The sequence below is a fragment of the Ambystoma mexicanum genome, chromosome 8, assembly GCF_040938575.1.
Source record: "Ambystoma mexicanum isolate Mex_15411 chromosome 8, UKY_AmexF1_1, whole genome shotgun sequence".
NCBI lineage: Eukaryota > Metazoa > Chordata > Amphibia > Caudata > Ambystomatidae > Ambystoma > Ambystoma mexicanum.
Window position 1 is genome coordinate 118,069,166 of NC_090929.1, and position 18,724 is coordinate 118,087,889.

The window sequence follows — 18,724 nt, forward strand, 5'->3', positions numbered from 1 at the left end:
GATTCCTCCTGGCTCTCGCGGTTCCTCCAGGGAGGGCTCGACAATCTGTCTAGTCCTTCTCTGGTTTTTATCTTGCTTCTTCCACTGCATGGCTCTGAACCATTAGGCTGGCATAAAAGTGGTTCCAATGTTCATTCAGTATTGCTCTGCACCTCTTCCTCGTCTCAGTACTGAGGCCGGGCGTGGTAGCTCCTTGGGACTTTCTCCATTGACTGCTTTAGAAAAGCACATAGCGCATGAGGGTAGGAGTGAAGAGGAATGAGGTGAAGGAGATGTGGGGTACCTTTGGGAAGAGGTTCTAGAGTCGTGGGATTGGTGAAAATGCAGTCTTCTCCCGATGTGGTTGTCACTGGTCCCAAAGGGGGGTTTCCCCTCCCATGAGATCCACCCGCTCAGTGCCACCCCCATGGGTACTATCTGGTAGCTGCCTCACTGCCCTGGCCTCACTGGAAGGGGCTCTGCCTTCAGAAGAAGTGACAGCATTGTGGGATTCATAACAATACCCAGGAACGCCTTTTGGCACCTTATCATGATGTAGGGTTTGTACCTTAAAAACTAAGCGTACCATTTCTAAAACTTTTAGATCGCAATGTGGTTCTGCTCTGTTGCTGTCTCACCCCTGGTGTCAAGACTATTAAATAGCATGGACCTGGGGAACACAGTTTCTGCACACACAAATACATTTACTGTGGTGCCGTTCTATTAATTGAAGAGCGCATTTTACTCCGAAGGTACAAATGAAAACAGAGTTCACCTTATTGTTTAACGTTTACAAGAGGAACAACAGTTGGGCCTCTGGCTATTTTTACATAAGACATTGCAGCAACATTGTTCGCTCCCAGACTGCACGCCGAAAGTTCGTTCTGCAGAGGCGGGCGTCAGATTCGGGTCTGTTTGTAGCTCTGTATCCTTGTCCAAAAATATCAAAATCATACCAATGAAAAAACACCTTTTACATCAACCTAGAAAGTGCATCTCTTCCTCCAAGACTTTGTCCCTTTCTCAAGATAACTGCTCTGACACTGTGCCATCTGCTTGACTCACCGTTCTTCTTACTACTTATTGCCACCCTGTTGGTTCTGCTGTTTGCTGCTGTTTGGCACCATCAGCGACATTCAAAGACATCAAACAATGAAACAGAAATTGGAGAGATTTGCTCATATTCAAATGTGTCCACATTGGTGCGGTTTAGTAATCCACATCGTAGAACCCTTGCAAACCTTAGCATTACACGTACCCTTGGTTGCTTACCCGTGAACCAATATTCTGAAGGTTTAAGGTGCCGGGAGCAGGCCGAGTTTGGTGACTTTTATTCAGCCACCAAGGAAGGTGTAAGACCATAAAATGGTAGCTAACATTATCATTTTTAAAGGTAAGAAGTTGTGGGGGAGTGGAAGGAATTGGGTAGCGAGCCCTGGACCCCAATGAAGAAAAGAAACTGATGAAAGTTGGAAGCAGTGATCGCTCTTCAAATTCTAAAATTGGAATTTCAAAATTGCGAATTTGGAATTCGACTGATTTTGAACAATTTGTGTGAAGTTTTTTTAGAGGCGATTTCCCTTTGCTCTGAATGGTCTAAGATCAAACATGTTAACTCTAGTTCCACCTGTTCGGATGCTCCTTTCCGTTTCTAGAAGGAGTGATCAGACTGTAGATGCTGGCGTTGTCGACAACCCCCACATCGACACGTAAGAGCTGACGCACATTCCAGTGCTGACTAGGTTCAGCCTGAACTATTTTCTGTGGTTTTGCTGAGCTGTCCATTTGCACTTTGAAATAAAAATGGTTTCAAGCAAATCCTGGCTATTTGTCCTGAAAGAGGATTCGCAAGGAAACGTAAACAAGTACGCTCCTTCTCTGTGCAAACGTTTGACTCCTCACTGTTCTTGTTTCAAGCCAGGTGTGCAGCTCCTGGGACACATGCACATCTGATTGGTCTTCCTGTAAATAGCCGGATCGTTCAGAGCACACTGTATGCGCAACCGGCCACCTAGCGGATTCAGGTGGGATCTGGTTGGTATTCCAGGGCACAGCTTCAACAGTTCACATACTTTGCTCCCACAAGACATGCACAGAGAGGAAAGTATAGAGTTAGAGAACAACCCTCAAGAGGGGCGCAGTGTGTCTCAAGAACCCCTCCTTTGCATCTCCAGTAGGATGACGCATAACCACTTTCACCCAAGTATGAGGGGGGGCTATTACATTACATCAGATCAGTGAGAGCACAGGGGTACTGTATAGAGATAATCCAAACACTGCACAACATAAAGATGCCAAAAGAACACAAAACCGCTAGAAAAGGAAGTCGAGGCCGTGCTCCTAAACAGCACAATCAAACCTGTTCTCAGTTATAGCTAAACAAGGGCATCGTCTCACTTTATTTTGTGTTTGTCTTGTACCCAAGAAAGACAAAACCAGGAGACCAGCATTCGATCTAAGACCAGCAAACAAGTATGTAAAACCACAAACGTTCAGAACGACCACAGTTGACATGAAGGATGCATACTTTTATATTTCAATGTTCCTGAGTCATATACGGTTTAGAAGGTTCAAGGTTTATTTATTTGTACCACGCCGAAGCCCGTAGGCTGGAATAAAACGCTACCATTCAAGGTACTAGCTTTTGGAATGGCATCGCCACCTCATGTATTCATTAAGGTGCTTGCGGTAGTGGCATCACACCTCCACCACCAGAATATCTCAGTGACTAGAAGGTTGCATAAGAAAGCACAAATAGTGGGTCTTTTACAGACCAGTTTTCACAATCAACAAGACTAAGTCAAGCCTGTTGCGGACCCAAGAGAAGCTATTTCCAGGTGCCATATTGTACACAGAACTGTCATTAGCATGCCCACCTCAAGAAAGTGTGCAGGCAATTCTTGCACGCATTCCTTGCTACCGGGTCAGCACACAAAATAGTAATAAGAAGTGCCATGTAGCTCTAATGCATGATGGCATCCTGCATCTACACATGCACACATGATAAAACATGTGTACCACCCAGCAGCAGTGGTCATGTCTGTGATCTCAATTATCTGGCGAATTTGACAATCTAGTAGTTATAGCAAAAGAGTTGGTAGTGCCCTGCATTGGTGGAAAGAATCAAACCCCCTAAAGAGGAAGGCCTTTCAGGCAACCGCTAGTGCAAGTAACATATAGAGGAACTATAGACGCCTCACTTCTGCGATGGGGGCACATTGCTAAGAGCTCCCTGCACAAAGAGACTGGACAAAAAGGAGTCAAACGAGCACAGTCTTGGAAGGACTTGCCATTAAAATGGCACCATCAGTCTTTCCAACGGGACTGAACAGCAGCGCGTGCTGGTCAATACAGACAACAGCACTACAGTGTTGTACTTAAACTGGCGAGGGGAACATGTTCTACAGGACTCTCCTAGCACAGAACCACCAATAGCACTGGTACATCCAATCACAGCATGTTCAATGAGATTGCAGCTTTCTAGTCGGCAATCTAAGCAGAGGGCTTCAACAAAACCAAGAGTGGGACATCGACACAAACCAATGGTGGATCTGTTTGCAAAAGCCCCCCAAACACCAAATGCTCCGGTTTTGCATCCAAGTACCCAGAGAAAGAACCAATAGAGAACACACTATGAATACACTGGTCCGGGATATTTGCATACCTTCCCCACAAGCCCCGCAACCTCCCGATATCGCTTCTCTGCAAGTACACAAACTACTGCACAAACATCTAACTATAATACCAGTTGCCTTAATGTGGCTAAAACAAATTTGGTACCCCCATCTCGTGAGTATGGCAATTCAATCACCCATAACACGTCAGGTAGTACACAATTTACTAACACAACAGCTAGGGCAATTAACACACCCATGCCCACAGAAGAATTGCTGTGTCAAGGAGAGAAAGCAAAGACTCGCTTTACCCATAACCTCCAATCCCAACACCTGAGGAATGAAGTCGCCCATCCCTGTAAATGCGACTAAGAGCTCCCAGTAGTCATTTGCCCCAAGAGTTAAACGAAGTAATTCACCAATACCGTCATCTGCACAATAAAGAGCACGTTCTGAAAACGATATGTTGCTCTAAATCATTGTGAAAAAAAGATTGAAAACTCTCCCATTTTGCAGATTAGCTTGCAACACTCTACATCCTGATCACATGCATACAGTTATTGGACATCTTTTGTATTCACAAAATTCCCTTCTAGGTGCATCGTGGTTAAAGTAGAGCGAGCAGGGGTGTGTTTTGAGTTGTTTTGAGTTTCTCTCCAGGCCACGTGATTGGCCTGGGTGCGGAGGTTGGTGAGGCACGTACTGTTTAGTTTTGGTCACTCAACAGTCTAGAGCCAATTCTGCTGACAGGGAAATGAGCCATGGGATTTCCCAAGAAGGCAACATATTATAGCCGCTCCGCCATCACTTCTACAAACGGTGCTTTTACTAGTATTTTATCTATCGGCAAAAAACATGTTATTTTCTACTTTTGCATCTGGCAGGTGTAGCAACATCTGAGTCCAAGCAACAGCAGGCATTGCCTTGTTCCCCTCATGTTGCCCACCCAGCCCATGTACCCAATCCGTTCTGTGCAATGCTTTTCCCTTAGTGATTTGCTGAATACCTCTTTCTGATTAGTCCCGTCGCATAAGAAGTTCTGTAGTTTTGAAATGCCATCCTCTGCAGGATTGCAACCCGATTCGTGTAGCATGTAGGCACAAGAGAAGCAGGAGCGACATCCTCTGCAAACTAATATGGCAAAAAATGTCCCCTAGTCCCTGAGCGAGGCTTGATTTCAGGGCTCCGCTGCCCAATGAGCGCACACCAAGTTGGACTTGGCCATCACTTGCCTTATGTCCCCTTCACCCTGACATTGCTCTCCATGGGAATAACGAGATGCCAAGAGGGGTCTTCATCAGCCTTACTCTGTCACCGGGAGACTGGACACCCCTAGAGCCCGTATTAAACATGGCAGCTATTTTCCTTGGACTCTTGAAATGGATGATTGTATTTTCCATGCATCCCGAGCCCTCGTGGCATGGCACTGAAATCCACTGTTAGACCCCGGTAACTGTAACTTGCATCTTTTTGATTAATGCTTATTGGGTCTTCTCAGTCATGTGCAGCACCCCCAGACCCTCCACTGCCTGTAGTGTCGGAGACGGCCTCATCATGCGCAGAGAGAGATCTTGACTTCATGTTACCCACAGATTCAACAGTGGAGGTAGTGTGGCTCACCCTACCATACGAAACAGGATATAGAGAAGTTCCTGTTTCACCTGTCCTGAAGAAGGTTGCTTAATGATGGGACTTGATTTCAATAGTCCGGTGACAACTGAAACACGTGTAGACGATCTAAATCTGTGAGACCAGAGTTACACAGATCGTGTCACCTAAGAACAGATTCAAGGGACCAAATTTAGTGAAATAGTGTAAAAGAGTGACCAATAAAAATGGTCAGAGAGATAGGAAGCACGAAATGGGAGTTTGATGGCGAATATGAGTGAATGAATGGTGCTAGATTGCAGAATTGAGTCAGTGTGCATTAAATAGAATTTGTATAAAATCTTTTTGTACATTGTTTGTAAATTCAGCCATTTAAAAAAAAAATATCTGTGTTGAAATTAAAGTGCAATTTGTTTTTGATAGTTGAAGAAATAGTTTATCGGTATTCTGAAGAGATCAACGCAGTGTAAGAGCTCATCCCACTCCTCCACTGGTCCACAGTGTTGCGCTTTGTGATATGGTTTTGCCTGAAGGACCAGGCTTGGAATCAGACACCCCTTTTTGTTCATTGTTAATGTTACCCATGCACAATTGCATTACTATTTGCCGAATGTGCTTTGTGGGCATCAACATACACTGACATTGGTAAATTTTGTCTGGATCTTTTTCCAAAGCACATTTTCTTACACCTTGCTGCTAATTGTTACTTTTTGGAGGGCAGTGTTTTTCATAAAATCTTTCGGTAAGGTTTCATTTTATTCAGGATTGGAGTGAATCTGTTAAAATCGGGGGCGGAGGGGATCTTTATCCTCCATGGGCCTTCTAAGTGATGTATGCAGATGGAGGCCATTTTAATTTGTTTTTTCCTTAATAAGTGGCTCTATAGTTTGACTAATTTCTTCTGCCTCATTCTTGCCTTCACTCTGTCATCAGGAACCGGAGAGGATGAAGGAAGGTGTTTAGTGAGCTTTACAAGGTCCACGAGGCCCAGTGCAGCCAGAGAGTGGTTTCTATAAAGCAATTCTAACCTGTATCACTCTTGATACTATGTAGCATGGTTACTCTTTTTGTGGCCGCCCAGATGTTTTAGATTTGAACTCCTATTGTCCCCATTCAGCGCAGTCTATGGTGAAGGATCATGGGAACTGTAGTCTTAACATCTTGAAAGACAAATAATGAGGAGCCATGGACATGTTTTTGGTGCATAAATTGACCTGGGCTGTTGCAGGTAATTGGGTGCCTTTGAATGCACTATTCTAACCAGTTTGTGGGGGTACCAACTAATCATTGGCCTCTATTGGTTCGTACAGCCCACAGGTTGTTCAATGGCAATGCTCTTTGATCATTACAAGGTTTATAATATGGATTTGCTGTGCAGGTAGTGATGCAAGAGGTAGATTTCTCTATCCGCCCCTTTCAGTTCCCACTGGCTCCATGGATACGGTAGCTGTGGGCTAACCTATTAAAGCTGGGTGTGAGTAGGAACAGTAATGTTTGATTTGCCCATTGTGTATAGGGCATCTTGGTGCTGAGACTGAAAACTGAGAGGGCTGAAAAGTTGACGTGTGCTGAGGGAGGAACGAGCCAAGCTTTACCACCTTTTCAAAGGAAAGACCAATAGCATGGGAATGTGAATTCCAATGTAAGGGCGCTAATGCCGACGAGGAACCTTTTCCATGGAATACGAGTTGATTGGCTGATGAAAGATGGAACTCACTGGTGAAAACTCCACACATGGCTAACCAGGACAATGAAGGACCAGATGGCAAAGCAAAGAACCTTCATACTTCTACACATCTGGACAGGGAGATAAGAGGTCACATAAGATGGAACACATGTTTGGGGTGTCAACAGCAGAGACAATCTCACTGCAGTATTTTGATTTATCTGCTTTATCTGGCACCTGAGAGTGTTAGATGCAGCAAGTTTCAGTAGTCCAACCAAGATGACAGTGGCACAAATGACTGGGGTGTCGAGGCTTTATCTGAAAGAATACATTCCATTAATCTAGACTACTCAGTTTTGAAGATCAAAATGTTAATCCAACCTGAAACCTACATTCCTAACAAAGTGACTGATTGGGAAGCCTTGGAAAGTGTGTACATAGAGCACCATGGAGTCACCCTGACCTGCTAAATAACACTTACTAGGCATTCCGTTGGAATGAATGACCGTACATTAGATCGCCTTAAAATTGAGCTAGTGTTGCGGGTCAGTGGTTTGGGTCCTTTATTTCTGTTTTTGGTAGCTCAGCAGATATTCTCAACACTTTTGGGTTACAGGCGCAAAGCTGAATGGAGAGTGCTTTCTCAAACATTATAAAATCAGTGACTGTTAACCAAGGCGGCACACAGATTACTAGGATGAAGCCTTCATCTACATTCGTTTTCCAAATATGGGCTGCCTGCAGAAAAAAACTATCCTGGCAGGGAGGTCATAGGATTGCATTTCAATGATATTGTGAATGAGCCAGACCCTCTAGACCCCCGTCTCTAGGGCCCAAGTCTAAACTATGAAGGTTGAACTTCACTTACCATAACTACATGATCTCTAGGTTGGGAATAGACTGCTGCACTGCTGCTAGCATGATGCAGGACTAAATGTGTGCAACCCGTGCCAGCTTCTGCAGATTGTACAGCTGACCTGACCACCCCTGGTTTGTGGAGGGGGATTTGATGGGGCGCTGTTTCAGGATAAACCCGCAAGACCCCAATGGTAATACGTTGCAGCAAAGTGTATGTCTAGGCACTGGTGATAAATTACTTCTGGGGAGCAAGGTGTTAAGCAGGGGTAGAAGTGAGCCATATACGTAGTGCGACTTTAACTCTAGTGGGGGACTGGGTAGGCTGGAGGGAGAAATGTGCCATACATGTTTTAAGAAGTTGTGGGTGCGCCAAGGTGACAGCCAAGTGAGTGGGACAGGCAAAATGAAGTGGTCCTCTGTATTGTTTTTCATGAATTTCTCTCAGTTGATCAGTGAGTTGGAACATTTACAGATGGACTTGTGAAATCAGTTGCTTCTGCTCCCTGATCTTAAATCTGCTGGATATGGTGCTGTGAGGGATGATTTCTTAGGAGTTAGCAGAACCTCCTGCAGCTTCCGATAGTTAAGATGAAGCCAGGTAAAGCTAATCCAGTCTGAGATGTCATTCAGTCTTTGTGAGTGTACAGTGAAACAGATTTCAGTTTGCTGTAACTGCTGTAGGGTGGTCAAATGAAGAGGAATGTTTTAACTTTAACCTTTCTGGAATGGTGAAAATGGTTGTGAAAGGTAGTGGAACTGTTAAAGTAAAAAATCGAAGTATTGGTACTCTGGCTCTCGCTCAATTGGCCCCTAAGTGTTTGTACGAGAGAAGGCGGTTTGTTCTTGTTTGGAAGAGGACAAGTCCTCCAGGTAGGAGAGAGTAGTCTTCTAGTCCAGGTTATGGTGGCAATCTAGACAGCATGATAAGGATGGAGAAGCCTATTGGAGAGCTGTCTGTACTCCAATGTTAGGATTGATGTTTAGGAAATGCCACCTAAATGGAACCGTACAGAAACTAATATTAGTTCATAATGAAAAGTAGTGAGCTGGAAGTAATGCCATTCCATCCTGGCATTTATCCTTTGGAAGTGCTAAAAGAAAAAGTAAAACCAGAGACACTCGTTGAGGGAGAAGTCACATGAGAACGGTTCTTCAGAGTTGAGAATTTAGCTCGCCTTCAGTGATCAAGAGGGTGACCAAGTTCAAATGGTCTTTGGCTCACTCCACTTTTAATACAGAGGGAAATTCAGTTGGACGCAGTGTTCAAGCCAAGTCATTGTCTAGTAGTTCATTGGTTAATCCAAAGTAAATGGCAAGGCAAGGGCAGCATAACAAACCAGTATGGAGAAGAAATTGGGGACCTTTGCAATATAGAGGGTGAGACGTTTATTCCTGTGTTGGTTTGCAAGTACAGAGGGTAATGTAAGATTTATTTTGTAAAGATAAGCTTATTGGCTTTGCCAAAGTGCTTTATCGCGGCTATGATGGATTGGGCACTACATAGAGGTTTCTAAACAAATTGGGAGCTTCATCATAGTTGCATTCTTAAATCGCTATCATTGGCAGCCATACACCGTTGTAACAACAATAATGATCTCAAAACAATTGTGAAAAATGTACCAAGCACCATGCAAATAGTGTAAGCTGTTAAAAGTAATCCTCAACAGTTCTCTAATTTACTTCCAACAGTTCAACTTGCTCCTACAAAATGGCTCCCAGCATAACGGAGCTTTCATTATGATGCACTGGTTGCGAATCACGAAGCTGTTTGAAACCAGGCCCCTTGCAATGTGTATCTTCAAGAGCTCAAGCTTAAGGTTTCTCTAGCAACTCCTAAAAATTCAACAAGGACTCGTTAGGACGAATCATTCAGACAAAAAATAACCCAAAACCATTACTCAGGAGGGGTTGAGAAGAGGGTGTACCACATCTGGATGGTACATAGCCCACTACCAAAGACCTGGTGGCTCCTGTGCACTGCAACCAACGAATATCACCCAGAGTCCTACTGCACTGCCACAGTTGCAGGTAACGCACACATCTGGCAACTGCGGTCCAGGGGATTCCTAATCTGCATGCATGTTCCTCATTTTCATTGTATGTGTCCTCCGAGGTTTCTAGGACTGTAGCCGGGCACAGTTCTGGGTTTTCTAAGCCACAAATATTTCCTGTAGTTATGCTAGCAGCACAACACAAGGACCTTGGGCTCGTGACTGCCTCTCCGACCCCATGCCATGCCATGTCATTGTTTTGTTTTCTTTTTTTGTGGCTGTGACCTAGGCAGGTTGAAATCAATTGAAGGGCATTCTGCAGGTTTCTGTTGAGGTCCAAATCAGAAAGTGGTTACTAAGCCTTCCTGGCTATGATGGTTTTGGGGGAAACGAGGATGGTCGAAGTGGGAGGACTAAATGCAAGATGATGGAGCTGTATAGGGCAACTCTCTGTAGGTCTTGGTCCGGCGGGGTGGGCGTTGCACGTTTAAGTGTGCGCGCCAGTCTGTCTGTGGTAGAATCCTGTCACAGCCCGGTCTTTAAGTCCTGGTAAGGATGAAAGATCATAGTAGAGATCATTCTGATAATCCCATGTAATTGATTTCACACTTTTATGGAAGTTTCGCTCCCCAAAGCAAACCCAGGTTCGGTCACTGGATATCCAATTGTATTTAAAAATCACTTGATGGCTGATAATAAGCAGAGGGTTTTTGATTTTGTTCAATTAATGCTCTTTAATTGGCTATCATCGAGAAAGGGAGGGGTTCCCCCTAAGCATCAACGTTTTTGTGCAATGCACATTTGGGCCTCCGTATTGTTCTCCGGTGATGGCAGAGGTTGTAATGATTTTTGCCAGATGGTTGTAGGTGAAACGAGGACAGCTTGTATGTCACAAGCAAAGTCTTGCACAATGTCCAATTTTTTTGTGATCCTTTGAAAATGGCAAACGTGTTTTTTCTAATTTCAACATTTCTCCAGCTCTGCCTTCTTCTCTGGGCGACTATCGATCAACGGCATGAATCTGGATCCTATGCAAAGAGATCGCATTTTGCTCTGAGCAGCTTCTGCTTCATCGTTTTCGCTGTCTGCGCAGGAGCAAGGGGGACATCCTATACAAATGTACTCGGTGTTTGCACTAGTGCGAGCAAAGGGCATGCACTTGTGAACGAGAACACAAAAAGTCCCAGACGTAAAGAACGCTACAATGGCAAAAATGCACAGAGCAATGCTTGATGATTGTAATCCAGTTCTCTTCCTGAGGTCCCAAGCAATAGCTCAATGATGGCACCCAATGAGGCAGAATATGCAGTTGCTTGAGGTCATAAGCAGAAGGATGTGGCCAGAGGTGTCGCTAGGGGAGGCCTGTGGGGTGGGAAGGGTTATAGTCCCGGGTCTTTTGGTTGTGGCCATGAATGGAAGCTCCCGGGCTATAACCAAAAGGCTAGCTAGCTCGGAGTCCCGACATTAGCATAACCCCAGATCTTATCCAGACCTAGCAACACCCCTGGATGTGGCCTAGCAGTTCAGGGTGGGCCAGTATTAATTTGCGTATGTATTTCCACCTCTGTAATGACACAGATCGTTGAAAATTGGTATAATGCACAGCTGCCCTTACCAGTGGTAATAATTAATTCAGTAGTGATGTGATATTCCTCCGTCCCAACTCATTCCCGTAACCATGTCGTAAAGGTTCTGCACTCTCTCCATTTTGTCAGGGTAAAGGATGACGGGTCCTGATAAATGCTAACCTTGGAGCCTACGAAGTTCAGGTCAGGCGTACTTCCTGGCCCTGCTCAGTATGTTTGTGTCTATAGTAATGACACCTGTGCAGGAATTAACTAGGTCCCCCAGGTGGGCCTCCAGCTCAGTGAATTCTGTTGAACTAAAGTCCTTTTCTCCCTTCCCATCTTTCTCATAGAGGTTCTTTAATATTAACCTGACCTGACCTTCTATTCCAGGCATTGGTGGCCTTCCCCTTCAGACTCCTAGTATACGAATGTTAGACCTTTGCTCTCTGTATTCCAGGTCATCTATATGTAGAGACAGATTGTATTTTTGGACATCCAGATCATTTATCTTTGCTTCAAGTCTCATTGCCATCACACCTGCCTCCATTTGGTTATTTTCCAATGCCTTCATTCTCTCCTCCGTTTTATCCACTCAACCTTTTAGCTTGGTCAGGGAAGTTTGGCTGTCTCCTCCCATGGATCTGATTTTCTCAAGGATCATGTTAATGTCCTCTCTGGTCGTGAGTGCCTACGCTGGTGGTTGTTGCGGTGTCTCCTTGGTCTCAGCATCCATGTTACCTCCCTCTGTCGTCTCTCTTCTGAATCTTTGAAGGCTTGCCACAGATTGACTATTATTCATTGAGTGCGGGATCAACCTATGTTGTCAAATCTCGGGTGCACATCTGCCCCCTCTGTTCTCAAGAAGGGCAGTGAGGTCCAGCTCAACCAATTCACATATATTGTGGGTGCAGTGAATCCTCCACTAGGCCAGGGCAGGTTGGTATGGGTGTTCCAAACCGCCTCTTGTATGCTAGTAATCAGTGGCAGACGTTTATATAGATCTGGTTTGCCTCATTTTCACCCCACTCCATGGAGAAGGGTCAGGTGTGCCGCACAGTGGCCGCCCACAGAACGGTGTGCTGGAGCTTTCCTCCCCCCTCCGTGGAGCTTTCTCTACCATGAGGCTCTTACCAGCATGTGGATCACAACCGCAGCGTTTCCGTTGCAAGCCTCCCTCAAACGTTTCTTCCAATGGGCGGTGGGTAGGATGGACAGTCCTTTGACTGCAGTCGGTTATAGTATTGAATCAAAAGGGTCGAATGACAAAAGGGTCGAGTCAATTCGACTGAAAAAAAGGATCGAAATCCCCCTCCCCCACCCACCCCCAAAACCCTTGTTTTTGGTGTAAAAACACCTTTTTTAAGCTAAACTAGAGCAACAAAAAAAAAGTATACATTTAAAAAAAAAATTCGATCCTTTTGTTTTCCGTCGAATGCACTCACCTTTGGCATTCGATCCTTTTGTTTTCGAAACTTTAACTGGACACCACTGCAGTCTCCACCGTAATCTCCTCAAGAGGGTGTTTCAATCCATTCGGCCTCTCCCACTGTCTCGTACCATGTGCAGCCTCGCAGACGCCGCCCTTTCTCGCGTCCAGGGGCCTGCTCCTCTCGGACAAAGGTTTTCCCTCAAGTCTCTTCCTTTCTTTCCAGCGTGGTGGTCCCGAAACCGCACCGCTCCTTTCCTGGCTTCACAGGACGTATGGGGATTCACTTATTACCCAGCCATTTCTTCGGATTCAGGAGCGTGTGAAGGAGCACGATGCTCAGGAGGCCATCTCGCCTGCGCCCCCCTGGTGGTCTCCTTCATTTCCAATTTTACTGCTTTGGAAAAGTGCACCTGAACTGGTGTTTTTTTTTTTTTTCTTTCCAGCCCCAGTGCGGTCCCGAAGCACAGTTTGGGAAACATGATCTAACTGACTCAATTACTTTAAGAATGGCATAGGACATGTTAATATTGAATTTCTCAAATAAGTGAACAGAAACACTTAATTGCCGTTTACTTGGGATGCCTAGTCTCGATTCAGCCATCTATTGGATGGCCAGACTTCAAGATAAACACACTTGGCCGGTTGTAGGTGAGGTAATCCTTAAGTGCAGAACCATCAACGCTTGAGCACCCCAAGAGGTAAAAAAAAAAGCATTTTAGCTCAACGAAAATGGCAGATTGGGGATGCATCTTGCACCCTGGAAGCACGACAATCTGGTTCTGTAAAAGCAGATGGTTGCAGTAATTCAGTGCCACATCCCATTGTACTTTGTTTTAGTTCTCGCCTCCTCTGCAGTGTTTCCTGGAGGCCCTACTCTGTCCACATTCTCTTTCAGATTAATCCTTCTCTGGATTTTCTGCTGCTCATCTCCGCAGATCCCACTGTGCATTTCACTGTTACTTAGTCCATCTTCAGACAGGATTTACTCAAACTGAAGTTTTATCCCACTTGGGGAGAGAAGGATAGCTCAGGCGCAATGTGTTTGTCTTGGAAGCAAGCAGGGGGCAGTCATAGGCAGGCTCCCCAGTCTCTGATAGGCTCCCCGTCTCAAACAACCCTAGTCCGAGAGACCAAGGGGGGGATAAACCTCCCCCGCCCCAAGCGTGCCCCAACCCGGGTTGGATGGAGCACAAAGCTCCCTCCAAACAGCCCCAATTCTGCACAGAAAATGCTGCTTGTCCCTTTAAGCGAAAAACAATACAGCGCCTCAGTGTCTGTAACCGGCAGCTCCATTATAGGCTCTCTCCCAGAGCCTCCATTCACTCAAAAATATGGTCTCAGAAGGAAGACCAGAGCATGCAGATATGATGGACTAGAAGATCAAAGCTGTGCAGGTGAATCGGTGTAACCAAGCATGAAAGCAGACACGTTTTGCATCAATTCACTGGTGTGTGTTTCAGAGGCTTTTCTGAATGAAATGGCACACACCAGCCCCAGAAACCTTATAAGCTTAATACAGGACCACCAGGGGAACATCCGATTATCATTTGAAATTGGTGGATAGTTCGTCCCCAAAACCCAAACTAGACCCAGCTAATCAGAGCCCTTGCGTTATTCGGACCCACAGGTGCAGGCTGTCACACTAAACACCACCCAGGTGGACGAGCAAAAGACTGATTACATAAAGTCAGCCCAACCAGCCAAGGTCTGTCCCAAGGAGGCCTTATCCCACTCATGGAGCCCGCAAATGAGCAGAGCTAGAGTATGTAGACATAGAAGGAGATAATGGTTGTGCAGTAAGGCTGTGGAAGCGTTGAGTCTGGATGAAGCCTTTGTTGTGGAGAGAGATTCTAGTGTGGAGGATATAGCCCACTGGAGGGGAAGGAATGGGATATCCCTTTTTGAAGAGGAAAGATTAGGATATCCTCTTGGAAAAGAAGGCTTGAGATATTAAGTTGGAGCAGAAGCTGGAAAATTATCGAGGCGAGCAAGGAAGAGATTCAGACTTGAAGAATTGGTTATATATTGATTGAGAAAAGGAGGGGCTGTTGCTTGTTGAACTAGGAGGGCCGTGTTCCTTTGCTGAGCGATGGGGGGCAATGCCATTTGCTGATCGAGGGGGGCACTGTTGTTTTGAGAAGGAAAGTGGAGGGAATACCCGCTGCGTAGGGGTAAGAAGATCCCGTTTGAGGGATTTACCAACTTGGAGAAGAGATATATTTGTGAGGAAAGGGAAAGGTTTCATTTTGAAGAGGAAGGAGGAGTAAACTATTGGTATGGAATTTTGGGTTGAGGATGACTGCCAAGGTGGAGAGAGGTGTTGTAAATTGAAGGGGAATTATTGGCAAGAGTTGTTGTAAGAAGGTGGAATACCATCATGGAAGAGAAAAGGGGATTGATTGGTAGAGAGAGATGGAGCATGATCACTCCAGGATGGAGGGAGTAGCAGAAGCCGATGACTTGGAGAACTAGGAAGAATCAAAAGGATCCGTTTGGCCCAGGAGAGATCATGGAGGTTGTGGGGTATGCAGCAGAAGTGTTCCTGGAGGCAGCAGTCAGGAGAATCCCAAATAATACCGGACTAGGAGTTTTTTGGTCCATTGCGGGAGGGGATGGGGGGATCTGCAGCTCAAGGAAAGCGGCAGAGTCGCAGATTACGTTCCTACTGGTCCTTGGAGGGGGAGAGAGTTTCTGTATGAAGAGTCATGACTTGGTTCACACTTCTGTGTTCTTGGGATGACATGCAGACATTTGTTTTTGCACTGGCTGTCTCATTTGAGTTGCTTTGAACTTTGGGACACTACACACTTCTTTCTGGATTTCCTTCGGAGAAAGAGTGCACGTTCCTATTTCCTTGAACCCACTGTTGAGAACATCACTGGCTCCTCCCTCATATTATCCTGACACATTATCTTTTGAGTCGTTCAATAAAAACCCTTGGAACATACGTTGTCCTGGTCTTGATTATAGAGCTGACTGACTTGGCACATGGCTTGCTTCTAGCAGAGGTGGCAGGTGAGGTTCTGTGCCCCAGGTTCCTTCCTGTTAGAGTTTTGCTAGTTGAAGTGCTGTATTTGATGCCTCGTACACTCGGCCCTTGTTGGAATCTTTGGTAATAACATACCAGGTAAATCCCACAACCTTCCTTCGCTTTCTTGTGGGCCCCCGGTGCCCCTCTGCATTCACCTCAGTGATTCGCCCAGGATATAAGTGATCACTGAGCATCGGGAAATTGTGAATCTGAAATGATCGAATCCAAAATCCTGCTGCACAGTGATCGCATGTATCACTTTCTGCCATCCCACATCCCGCTACCACACTCTCACTTACCTTTTTTGGCTGCAGACACAGCAGTGTGGCGCCTACACTCCTGTACCCCTGCAGTGTCAGTTTCTGCCCACTAACGTGTGTCATAGCTGACACTGCAGGGTCCCTTTTTCCTTCTTTTTCCAATAGCATGGAAGCGGGGGTACACCTGAAACCCCCAAAGCCCATAATGCCAAACAAGGGCAGCCGGGGACACCCCTGCAACCCCCGCTTCCCATGTTCGTGTTATGGGTCTTGATTTTATTTTTTTTCACAAGCCGAATGTGCATTAATTGCACATTTTCCTTTTTTTTTTTTTACAGTATTTCGGGGGGAATACCATTTGCACAAGCCCCCTGCTCCTTTGCCCTGCTGCTGGCCCCAGGAAAGCAGCCTGGCATGCGTTGCGTGCCAGTGAAGCTAGAAAGTGGTCTCTTGCTCACTTGTGGGGGTCTTGGGTTATTTACTGGTTGTGCTCTTGCGTATTTCTATATTTTTGTCCTTCCTGTAGTTATTTAGGCAAGGTCCTTTGTGTATTTAACAATTGTGTATTTGACCAGATGTGTCCTTTGTATATTTTGCCGGTGTGACCCACATTACATTTTGCATCTGGGGTTCTTCTATTATTCTCTCCATGTTGCACTTCTGCACTTCCCCCATGTGTGAACCGTGCGTAATTATTTAGCTGTGAGGCTCATGAAGCCATCCATCTGAAAATCGAATGGCATTCATAAGGAAACCCCTCGTGTATTCTCCAAACTCTGGTTCTATTGTATCCCATGCATAACATGAGGCATAACGCTCCCATAGACTCTTGTCTAATTTCTCAGTAGGCAGGTCTTGCTTATTCTTGGTGTTGGTCTTTATGCAGTACTTGTGCAGTTGTTGGGTTGTGCTATGGCCCTGTGCAATACTCCAGGTATAACCCTTGTGTCATTTTGCAGAAGTGTCCCTCCCTCCCTCCCTCCCTCCCTCCCTCCCTCCCTCACTCCCTCCCTCCTGTCATTTCTCAGGCGTGTGTGTCTTCTATACTTCTAAGATCTGGCAACACTGTGGCCTCTAGTGTAAATGTCCAGGTGTGACCCTTGTGTAATACTGCAGGTGTATCTTCCGTCTTCTTCCCAGGTGTGACCCAGATCTCATTCTGTGTCCCCGCTTTACAGCGTTCTGTGAGTTCCCACTTGTGGCCGAGCGTCGTCATTGACTGTCATTGACTGTCATTGACTGTCATTGGTGCTGCAGCTTAAGGCCTGCATGTGCACAGGAATGCTGGCTCCTGCGTGCTCGTGAATGTCTGCAATAGATTCCTCCACAGGAACGATGCCTGTGTTATTGGCCGGGCCTCTAATCAACTCTTGTGTTTCCATTGCAGATGATCGGGTCGACCTGCGCGCCTGCCTTATCTGCGGGGACCGGGCCACGGGTCTCCACTATGGAATCATCTCTTGCGAAGGCTGCAAGGGGTTCTTCAAGCGCAGCATTTGCAACAAACGCATTTACCGATGCAGCCGGGACAAGAACTGCGTCATGTCGCGCAAGCAGCGGAACCGATGTCAGTACTGCCGGCTCCTCAAGTGCCTGCAGATGGGGATGAACCGGAAAGGTAAGGGCGTGCCAGTGCTCTGTTCTTAGATGGAAGTGTGCCACTTGATTGGGTTTGGACGTCTGCCTTTCCGTTTCCTGGAAGAGAGAACCTATGATTGTGAGCGTTCACTAACTATAGCCTGCGTTTCTGGGTGAGCTAAGCAGATCACCTCACCTGAGCACTTTCCTCTGCAGCAGCGGCTCACCCAGAGCGAGGCATCTTGAGTAAGACAGATGGAGGATGTGCTTGGACATTTAAGCTAGCGCGACCGAGCCTGGCTCGCGAACTGGACAGTGGATGCTCTGTGTAGTGGGGGCAAGCCCTGAGGGTGATATCCAATTGCTGCGACTGTGGCCAGCAGATCAGATCGCTTGATCAACCGCTGAGAGAGGCAGCTGGGTGAGGCACCATGCAACCTCAAATCAAGAGGCCCCAATTCTGGCACTTTATTCTAGCAATCGCATCATAGTAATACATAAGCTAATACTTAGAAAGTAAAATCATCAAAGTCTGAGAAAATAATAATGCTTAAAATTCAGGACAGCGTCTCCCATAATGACCCCCAACAGTAGTTTCTCACGGAACATTGTTGCAACTAATGGAGCTCGAATGTTCTCCTAAACGGTCTCCGTCTATGGGTGGTTTTAGCTCCTACGTAACATGAGAGCGAGCTTAACATACTACAGGGGCGCTGAATTGGGGAATGTGGCAGCTCCAGAAGAAAGTGCCCGCTCTAGGTTCATGCTGTTATTTTACACCCAATGTCCACACATTGAATAATCCACAATGAACAGTGTAAATATTGAATTGTAAGTGTGGTTTAGCTTAATTAATCAAAACCACATTATGTGAAACTTAATTTACTGAAGTTCTGCTCTGCAGCTGTTCTTGCACTGCTACTCGAAAAAGAAAAAAGATTTGTGAAATGTGTCGGTGCTTCATCTGGTACCTGCAAGCGCTAAACATCCTCTGCTGTCCTGTCCTTTACAAATTGCTTCATCCTTGGGGGCTGAAGAGAACCTGAATAATGTGTTTGCTACATAAAGGTATCGGGACAAAACTCCACTACAACGTTAATTAATTTGAAACTAAAACAGGTATTTTTAGTGGAATAAAATCT

The 18,724-nt window shown here is 45.8% G+C and overlaps 1 protein-coding gene across 2 annotated transcripts in view; it reads left to right on the plus strand.

Annotated features, from left to right (window-relative positions):
- NR6A1 (nuclear receptor subfamily 6 group A member 1) overlaps window positions 1-18,724 on the plus strand; it is a 1,456,199-nt gene that overhangs the window by 1,292,969 nt on the left and 144,506 nt on the right. For both annotated transcript variants that reach the window (XM_069609446.1, XM_069609447.1), the window contains one exon: window positions 17,392-17,622. In XM_069609446.1, coding sequence (XP_069465547.1) covers window positions 17,392-17,622 — 231 coding nt within the window. The remainder of the gene's footprint in view (window positions 1-17,391; window positions 17,623-18,724) is intronic.